Below are 10,051 nucleotides of genomic sequence, written 5' to 3' on the forward strand. Positions count from 1 at the left end.
CACAACCCCCAACATAGACTGTGACAGCTGCCCCCACCCCCATAGTTTTCCCTCAGACTTCACTATAAATTGCAGGGAAAACAAGCTAGGCCTGGCTGGGTGAGAGACAGGATGGGGATAATATGACCCTGTTGTCTGCTCTCAGGCCCGTAAATCCCCAGAACCAGGTTAGTTTCAGCTTTGGACTCTTCTGTGGGTACCCAGTTTGCTTAGCAGTTGCTTGTCCAACCATTTGGCTTGTGAGTATCTTGGTACTCCAAGCTCTCCTCATGTGCCCAGGGAAGTAGTGCAGGCACCCAAGAGTGACCGCTCAGGCCGGGAACCAGAACACACCTTGAGTGTGGATCCTGGGGATGAGAGCGGTGTCTGTCCTGATGGCTGTCTTGAGTTGAATGAGTTTGATTGTAAAGGTTGGAGATACATTCACAGAAGAGGAAGTGGCTGTGGCTCCTTCTCTGACACAGGCTTCAGGAAAGCGCCACTGTTTGCTGGGGCAGTGCTCACAGTAGTAGGGTCTGTTTGACCAGACCCAGTGCTAAGGGAGGGAGGCAGTGCCTGCTGGAGGCGAAAGTTGAGCTTACTTAAAGCCTTGCAAATGTTGTGATCTCTCTGTGTGCTAATGTTGTTGGCTCAGTTCTAAGCATAGTTCTTTTTAGTTTTTTTTTTTTTCAGTGAGAGGGTATTTCTCAGGTTTTGTGACTTGTGTGTGTGTGTATGTGCCTTTTAAAAAATATTCTACTCAAAACCAAACCAAACCAAAACTGAGTTGTCATATCTTCAAGTTTCATGAACTGAGTCACAGTAGTGATGATGTCTTTGAGGTCTGCCGAGACCTCTGTTTTCACCTTACATTTATTTCTTGGCTATATAAGTTGGGCTGTCTCCCCTACCCCCACCCCCGCCCCTAGGCCAGGATATATCAGATTGGTCTTTACTTTTGGCCTTTGATTTCATATGCCAATTTGTAGCCTGGTTTCCGCCATTCATCTTAGGAGTCATGGCTGCTTCTGTGGTTTCTTGAATCCAGAAAGCCTCTTAAAAAACTTTGGACTTTTTTTTCATTGATGATTTTATCTTTTCATTGTAAGTTTAATAACCCAGGACTTTTTTTCCCATCTAAATCTCAAGCCATTAAAACGTGAAACCTGATCAAAGCAGTACAGATGCATGGAGCTTAAAGGGATTTTTGTAACACTGTAACATTGGAGTTACTTTTACTTCCTTAAGATTCTTTGTTTCAGTTTGTGGTAAGGCCTTTGCACCACTTGAGAAAAAAATAATTACCACACCTAACAAAAGGGTCTGCCCAGAGGTGCTGGACACAATCAAAGGCACTTAACAGACTCACCTCAGCAAAGCCTGATTATTCCTGGCGTCTGCCATCAGCGTTCGGCATCTGGAGTGCGTTTCTTCCAGGCAGCATGGTGTCTTGGACTAAGGCTCTGAGGTTGAGGGCTGCTGGAGAGCTTGGTGCTGTGCAGCCGCTGTGTTTCTTCTCTGAGGAAGATGGGATCCTGTTAGCGTATGAGCGTGGGGAGGGGCGTTCAGACCTGCTCTGTTTCTGTTACTTGAAAATTTACTCTGTTGTATTAGAAAGTTAGCATTCCCAAAGCATTTACTCAAAGAGGAGAGAGGAGAGTGTGCTTCCTTCTCCTTCAGCCCTTTTGTGCCTCCTGGGTTATGACCGAGGGCCATCTTGGAGCTGTTACCTTCTGTTCTGACCTGTCTGCCTCTGCTTCTCTGTGTCCAGGAGCAGTCACTCTCAGACCCATGGCTACTGTGCTACTTTATTCCCTTACCAAGAGCTCTTGGATGACCCTGCTGTGTCCCTTGAACTTGAAAGGTGATTTAAAAAAGAAATAGAAAAAAAAGGCCCATTCATGCCGATGACTACCTGGTGGCATCCTGGCAGAACCGTTTCATTTGAATCAGGAGCTCCCTTATAGGGTGTGACTTCAGGGATCATTGCTGTTGTGGGACCCCCAGGAGCGTCTCTGTTTCAGTGCATGAGAAGGCTTTTGCTGTGGCCCTTCACCGTGGCGTTTCCCTGGTCTTTGTGATGTTTACCACTTTGGTTACTGAATTTGGCCACAAGGCCAGCATGCGCACTGTTGGTTGTCAGGGAGAACTGTTCAGGTGGTGAGTGCATCCATAATATCTCTTTCTTGTTTGCTAGGCAGAAGATGGTGTTAGTGATTGGGAGCTGCTGGCTGCACCCTGCACAGCAGGAGTGAGCAAGTGCTGTTCCGCTGCCCTCCTGTGAGTCTCCTGCCCTCCTGCCTCCCTTCCCTCCGTGTTCCGGCATGGCCACCCAACGCGTGCAGTGCAACCTTCCCTGAGTAAAGTTTGTCAGGCAGTCGCAATGTTGCAGAGTCTGTCCAAGTCTTCTGTACCTTTTTTTATTTTCGCGTTCTCCTGTATGACAAGGCTATTGATGATGAGAGAAGTCACAAGGTCGTTCAAGACCAGATGAGACACTGGGGACAAACAAATGGTTATAAACTCCAGCGAAAGGGAACTTTGTACAGTGCCAGTGTGGTCAGTTGGTGCCGAACATGATTTTGCTAAATGGGCTTTGGCTAGATCTTGTGGTCCCATGTGTGTTTCTCAGTAACTTACTAGTTTTCTTGTGGCTTGCTTCGCTGCACAGTGCACTGTTGCTGTCTGCCACACCCACTTCTCAGGCTAAGCCATGTTTTGTATTCACTTCTGTGGTGCTTCATAGAAGCAGAAATACAGCCCACCTGCTGGGGCTGGTGGAAGACCGCCAGTTTTTAGGGCACCTCTGCTGTCCTCTTCCCCTGACAGAGCTAGTGCTGCCAAGACATGATGGACCGTCTGCTTCGCCAAAGGATAGGCAGAGGGCATTGTAGAAAGGAGCATGTCACCCCCCATGCACAAAGAGCTGCCACCGGGATGTCTTCCCCCATCACCAGGCTTAAGTTGCGTAGCCGTTAACAGGGAAGGGTGGTGCAGTGCTGTTTGACCTGGCTTGTTCGTGAACAGCTTTGTACTTAGCGACTATGACCAGAAGCCTCTTTGAATGTCTTTCCAAAGTGGCAAGTTTCCCCTTGTTGGCTTGTTGAACGAGCCTCACATAGCTGTATTGCTTTAATTCTGCTGGAGATCAGTGGCATAGATGGGAAAGTGACCATGTGCTAAACAGCACTTGTGTCTGAAGGTGCATGTGGCCAAGGGTGGTTGTAGCGTGGTTCCCTGACGTGGTGAGGTGAGCACTGACCTGCTGCAGTGGATAGCCAAGCACCTCTCCCTGTCGTAGACACGGCCGGCCTCTTCAGACTTCCCCTGCAGGTGATGGGCCGCATGAAGGAGCGCCGTAGATGTGTGAGATTGCCTCCTGGGTTTGAGAACACATTTCCCCTGTAGGAATTGACCGCTTAAGTTTTAGAATGGGAATGTGGAAGAAGAATATAATGAGAAGTAGAGTCTTTAGAAGTAAAAGTGGAGTGAGCTTACTTTGTGTGTGCATGAGGTCTGTCTCCAGCTTCCCATAGACACTAGCTGCTGTCCTAGGAGTCACATGTGACCCTGCTAGGTAAGTTCCGTGGACCTGGAGACCCTGTTGCCCTGGAGCAGGTGCATGAGCATGGCTTCCGATCGGGAGAGATGCTCCGGGGCTCCAACCCTTTCGAGGAGCTGCATAGAGTTTCAATATATTTAGGAGGAAGAAGAGTATTTATCACATGAAGTAAAGCTGTAGGAAAACTGAGTCTCTGAGGAAAGTCACTTCTAAGCTCTTAAAAGCAATCCACTTGCACACCCCCGAGTCCACCTGAGGGCTTTTGGATCAGCAGTTATAACTCTGGTAATTATCATAGTGGAGAGCAAGCAGGCTATGGTTTTTATTTGCCGAGGAAATGATTGTAGCTACTACTACATAATGGATTTGGCATTAGGGTAAAGTTATTCACATCAGTCTTTCTCAAAATAAACTTCTATGTGACATTCAAATGTCAGGCCTTCCATTGTGTTTGGCTACCATTTCCTTAGTCCCCTTCAGGGTTTTACGCTGTGTAATAAACGAACCATTTGTTTGCCAATTTCTTGCTGAAGTGAAATGCATGTTTGAGTTATCAGAGTTTGTGATTTAGAAGCATCTGGCTTACTCTTTTTTTTTGTTTGTTAAACAGGAAAAGGACCAGCGCAGCCTAGACATAAACACTGCCAAGTGCATGTTGGGACTGTTACTAGGGAAAATCTGGCCCCTTTTTCCAGTTTTTCACCAGTTCTTAGAGGTACCAAATTTATTACTTTATGAAATGTGTGTTTGCTTGCTTAGGACTACCACGTTTTACCTGACCATTTTCTGTGATTTTTCTTGTCCTAACTTTCTGCTCATAGGAGTTATGGTTGCTGATTGCTCAGTCAGCAGCTGCGTGTCTTGGAGTATGTGCGTGCGTGCGTGCGTGCGTGCGTGCGTGCGTGCGTGCGTGTGTGTGTGTGTGTGCATGTGTGTTGTGGGAGCTGCGGGCCTGCTTTTCGTCCCACCCGGCTCTCACACGGCTAGCTTTACACCAGAAATAACAACACACAAACTGTATTCTTTTAAACACTGCTTGGCCCATTAACTCTAGCCCTTACAGGCTAATTCTCATATCCCGATCAACCCATCTCTAATAATCTGTGTAGCATCAGTCTTACCGGGAAAGATTCAGCATGTCTGACCTGGCAGCTTGCTTCATGGCGTCTGCCCGGGAGAGGGGAGCATGGCCTCTGAGCTTACTTCCTCTTCCTCCCAGCATTCTGTTCTGTTTACTCCTCCCACCTATGTTTTAACCTAGGCCAAGCAGTTTCTTTATTACTTAACCAATGACCTTCCTCCATCACATGTGTCTGTGTGTGTGTGCATGCATGCATCCGTGTGTGTGTGTGTGTGTGTGTGTGTGTGTGTAAAGTTGTGTGTATCTGAACAGTCAAGCATTCTTCTCTTAGCCCCATGTAGAGACCCCACTAGTGTTAGACTCCCGGCTCTTTGTAACAACAGACATTGAGATTTCCTTTCTTTCAGATGAATTTCCAGTTTTAAGCCAGCAGTAAATATCAGCCACCAGCCTCTCACTAAAATGAGTTTGTAATTTGTTCTTAACTTCTTTCGTCTCCAAGTGCCTGGTGGAGTTCTTGGATAGCTGTGAACACTGGATTAGGCGTGGCATCTGCTATGCCCCCCTCCCCACACGAGCCCCTTAAACATGACCTTTGTTTTCAAGAATGATGTAGGATCTTTGAGGAAAAACGTGTCTTGCCCAGTTCCAACTCCCGCATGAAATAATCTCCCTTTACGACTTGCTTTATGTAGTGGTCCAGAAAGCTGAGCAACTGATGTGATTTTTGAAGACTGTCACTAGAAACCACTTGTAGTAGAAAACCCAGTTGTCTACTAACTGGGACTCCATAAGGCAGTAAAAGCTGCTCGCTAGTATAAGTACCGCTGATGCGAGGGTGCTCTCCCTGGGGTGTGTCTCAGCTTCTCTGTCCATCGCTGAGACTAAGCCCTCACTGTCAGAACAGGAGTAGGACCGGTTTTTGTACGCAGTGAATCTAGTAGGATTTGAACCTTCAGGTGAAGGGTCTTTGGTTAAAAGACGTGGCTCTGAGTAAGTTTGACATTGCTCAGTCCCGGACACCTAACTGGCTGTTTTGAGACTGATTTTCACTTTCGTGCTTCAGAAGTTAAAGCCTGTGCATTGCTCTGACATTAGATTGTGTTTTCCTTTTAGAGGGTGAAAGCAGCCCTTCCATCCCAGTCCATCTCTTGCCTGCACCCTCAAAACCATCAGCTTGACTCTTTGCCCTTTTAAGATTTATATTATTTTGCTATTTTTGATTTTATTTTTTTTTCACAAGGATTTTTAAAATGTTAGCTCTGGATTTTGTATTTAAGCCTTTAGGATATTATTCCCCCTGTGGCAGGTTTCTTGTTTAGGAGTGGTAGAGCTACCACTTCATGGCTATCCCAGTTTCATCCATGATGAGACTGGTGGCTGGCATGTGCATAGCTCTCATCAGTGACTGCCTGACGCATGCCCTTGAAGTAAGCAGCTTGGCAGTGGGCAGGACTGTCGCGCCGGGTTGCCAGTGGAACCAAGGCCTTGATTAGCACTTACCCTGTGCTTTCTATAAACTATGTGGTCCTCTCATTTAGTCTTCACAGCGTCGCTGTGTAGTGCACACTACTACTAGCTTAGGTGTGTCCTTATAATGATATTGCCATGAAAAATTCTACTCTTGCTCTGTGTCACTGTTTCCTAGACTCCTGCTTCAGTTAAGTTAACCCTGCATGAATTTTCTTATGTGGGTTCATACAGAAACTGAATGCATCCCACTTGTTCATTATGTGTCCAGTAACCATATTGCTTTCCCCTGTCAGCAATCAAAATATAAAGTGATAAACAAAGACCAGTGGTGCAATGTGCTGGAGTTCAGCAGAACCATTAGCCTGGACCTCAGCAACTATGATGAAGATGGAGCATGTGAGTACTGGCTGCTGGGTGATCCCCCTTTCCTCCTCTCCCTCCCGCTCTTCCCTCTCCCTTCTTCCCTCCCCCCTTCCAGTTGAGCCCAGTGCCCCATGCGTGTTAGGTAAGTGCTGTACCTCCATAACACCTCCAGCCCTCACGCTTCTGCCTCTCTCTCTCCAGGGCCAGTTTTGTTGGACGAATTTGTGGAATGGTATAAAGACAAACAGATGTCCTAGGACTGTATGCATAGCAGCGAGAGAGTCACTGTTACCACGGTTACGTCACCCATTAGCCATAAACTGCTGTTTGTAACGAAGCGCATGCTGCTTTTCTTGCACAGTCTCCCTCCTGCAGGGTGTTTTGGTGTTTGCTATTGAATGGGCCTCTCTGCTTGCTGTGTAGCACTGTTCTCTTGGAGGCTGCTCTGCAGTCCATTTCACACTACAGATTGGTGAACTGGCCAACGTCCTCACTGTGATTATGTGTACATTGCTGTTTCAATTTTGTATATGTGTATAAAATGAAAAGCTTCACCTAGAGATTATTTCTGCAAAAATGTATTGTAAAAATAATTTTGTGGCATATTTCTAGTCCCCCTTTTTCCCCCAAATGAGCCAATTATACTTTATTTGGTCTCAAATGTAGCATTTCAGGAAGTGTTGTAACTGTCCCCGTGAACAGATATTGCCAGAATTAACCTCATTGCTTCTGGAAGAAGTGGGAGTCATGACTTACAGTGGCACATGCCAAATCTGACTTGGTTTCCATGACAACTTGGGTATTTTAAAGTGATAAAAAGTTATAACTATTTGAGCACACAGACATATAACATGCTACAAAGCATTTCTAACACAAAGCTATAGGCTTATGGGTTTCTTAAATTATTATTTTCTTCATTTTTTAAATGTTAACACTGTTGGTAGCTTGACCATAGGTACAAGTGAACAAATTAAAATTGCTCCTTTTAAATTTTAAATTGAAGCTTAGGTTTCTCTAAACCTTTTGCTGTTTCTCCCTTTGCGTTCCTCTAGCAGTGTTTGGTCTGCTGAAGCTCTCTGTGCCACTGTAAGTAAAACGTCTTTGCCATCCCCGTGAGCCTACTGGCTTGCTGGCAGTTCATAGCTGCAAAGCACTTTTAACTGTGTCTTGAGTTTCCAGTTACTCTTTTACAGTGTCTGTAACCTCCCAGGGTTTTGTTTTTGTTTTTGTTTTTGTTCGTTTTTTTTTTTTTTTAAAGACCACAAGTGCGAGATGTTTTGTTTTCTGTCTTTGTTCTTCTGTGCTAGGCATTTCCTGGCAGCATGTCCATTGCAGGCAGTGGACCCAAAACCACCAGCATTGAGCTAACCCTGTTCACACTGGGACCTTTCCCAGAGGGGCCACTTGTCATTCCCTGAGTCATGTGTTCAGAAGGGTGATAGCCATTATGTGGATAAGAAAACCAGAGCAAACACAACGGTGTTTCTGGGTTTGTATTTTATGTCTTTCTTTTGTTTGCCTTGCCCCTCTTGAGGAAGTGTGTAGTTAACAGGCTTTCCCCCAATCATTTGGTGCTATGACTCACTCAGTCCCCGAAGTTTGTGAAAACCCATCTGAAGACTTAGCCCAGTAAAGAGCTAATGGCTTGTTTGCTGGGTGAATGGTGTAGCGGGGTAAGATCTGTGCCTGCCCAGGTGAGCGATGACCAGAGATGTTGGGCCAAAAAAGAAGTTGTCTCCATTAAATGTGAACCTTAAATGGCATTAAATGAGCGAAGCACACAGACAATGCTACCCTCGATCACTGTTTCAGTTCCTTCCCAAAGTGTTGCGATTTTCATCTTATTTCGTCCCCCGATTGAACCACCAAAGACAGAGATGTTGTATGTATATATCGTGTGCGTGCATATACACAATTGGGATGTGGTAGAATGCAACTACTTGCCTTTTTCTACCAAATAATGAGATTTAGTTTGCTGTGAAATAAACCAGAAGTTTTTTTAAAAAAAAAACAAAACAATAGCTCAATATTGCTTTAGCTTCCTCCATCATCCCTTGTCTGTAGTCTCACAAATTAGTATCTGAACACAATGTAAGCTTCCTGGGAAACCACAGCTGTTGGGACTGCTATGTGACGGGGTCCCAGTGCACGCAGGTACGTGACAGTGGGGGCTGGCGCAAGGCAGGCGCTGCCCCGTGGAGGGTGATTCCTCTTCAGGTGCACCCGAGGTGAAAGAATCACTCTTGAGCTGGATCAGCTGTCGATTGCCTCAGTGCAAAGACGGATCGTAGATGGAATTGTTTTAAATGTTGTGTGAGAATCTGGAGAATGTTTTAAACACTAAGCACAGCGATTCTGGGAATAAAGGGTTGTTACCAGGGTGAAACATTGTATTTCATCCACAGTGAACATTTTGATGATAGAGACTCAAGTAACAACCCTCAGGATATATGGTATGGAAGCCCGCATTCCGGAGGGGATAATCAATATTTGGAACTCCAAATACTCTCTAAACTGCCGCGAGAACTGAACCTCTGTGACTGCTGCTTGCCCTTGGTTTTCTCGATTTTGCGGAGCTGTTTTTAAGGGAGGCAGACCAAGTCATAAGACACCTTTTCTTGAAGAATTGCCAAGTCATGCAAGTTGAAGGATCACCAAGAGCACTTAGGGCCGGCGTTGGAAGAAGTCAGGGGCCTTGGGGTCGCCAGTCCCTGAGCTCCACCCGCCTTTCCTCTCTTGACTTGTGTTCCAGTGCCCTGCAGTGCCCTCTGCTAGGGAATACGGCTTGTAGATGTTTACACAGCACTAGATAGAAGTCAGCTGGCTAGATTTCCCAGGTACCCTGATAGCCTTAGGCGCGCCCCTTTTGAAGTATGAACTCTGAGTTCAGTATTTGTAAGTCTAACTAGACAAACGTCTAGTTCTGGTTTAACAAGTTTCTGTTGCCTCTGAGTCTCCACCTAACCATACTTTTGAAGTCTATACAGAAAGCTTTAAGAGTTTAGTTTGTGCCCTTGGTTTTTATTTTTTACAACTGCTAAAATACCTCTGTAAGCCTTATCGTTTATCCTTTCCTATGTTGTATAAAATTGTATAGAATTCATTGACCAACTGGTAACGTTGGGTATCTGTAAATGAGACCAAAATATGGGTTGCTTTTTTTTTCATCAGATGATTTCTCTTGGGCGTTGCTGTGAAATGAGCAGTAGCCAGCCTAGAACTGTGAATGCCTTGTGTCGTCAGTATTTGCGTTACCTTCATGAAAGTGCAAGTCCTGTGACTCCAGCTTAACCAATACACTGTTATGCCACCCAACGAGCACAGCAAACTGGTTTAGGTTCTAATGGAATTGATGTAAAATGATATCCATAAATAAACAGATATTTGTGTTTGGTTTCAGAACTGATTTTTGGGTTCTTTGTCCTCTTGGTTTCTCCGCCCAGAACATTTTAGGGTAGTTTAAAGTATTTTTTTTTCTTACAACCATTTGCTTTCTACCAGCCTTTTCTATTAAAAAATGCAAGAATAATACAATGAACATGTATATTCCTGTTACTTAGACATATTTATATTTTAAATGCATTTACGTGTGT

At 45.2% G+C, this 10,051-nt stretch overlaps 1 protein-coding gene across 2 annotated transcripts in view; it reads left to right on the forward strand.

Annotated features, from left to right (window-relative positions):
- The window catches only part of Dcun1d4 (defective in cullin neddylation 1 domain containing 4), an 85,148-nt gene extending 75,284 nt beyond the window's left edge, over window positions 1-9,864 (forward strand). For both annotated transcript variants that reach the window (XM_005359339.3, XM_005359340.2), the window contains 3 exons: window positions 4,152-4,256; window positions 6,389-6,491; window positions 6,660-9,864. In XM_005359339.3, the coding sequence (XP_005359396.1) occupies window positions 4,152-4,256; window positions 6,389-6,491; window positions 6,660-6,715 (264 nt within the window). In that variant the 3' untranslated portion in view covers window positions 6,716-9,864. The remainder of the gene's footprint in view (window positions 1-4,151; window positions 4,257-6,388; window positions 6,492-6,659) is intronic.
- The last annotated feature ends 187 nt before the right edge of the window (window positions 9,865-10,051 follow it).

The sequence above is a fragment of the Microtus ochrogaster genome, linkage group LG1 (assembly GCF_000317375.1).
Source record: "Microtus ochrogaster isolate Prairie Vole_2 linkage group LG1, MicOch1.0, whole genome shotgun sequence".
In the NCBI taxonomy this organism is placed as follows: Eukaryota; Metazoa; Chordata; class Mammalia; order Rodentia; family Cricetidae; genus Microtus; species Microtus ochrogaster.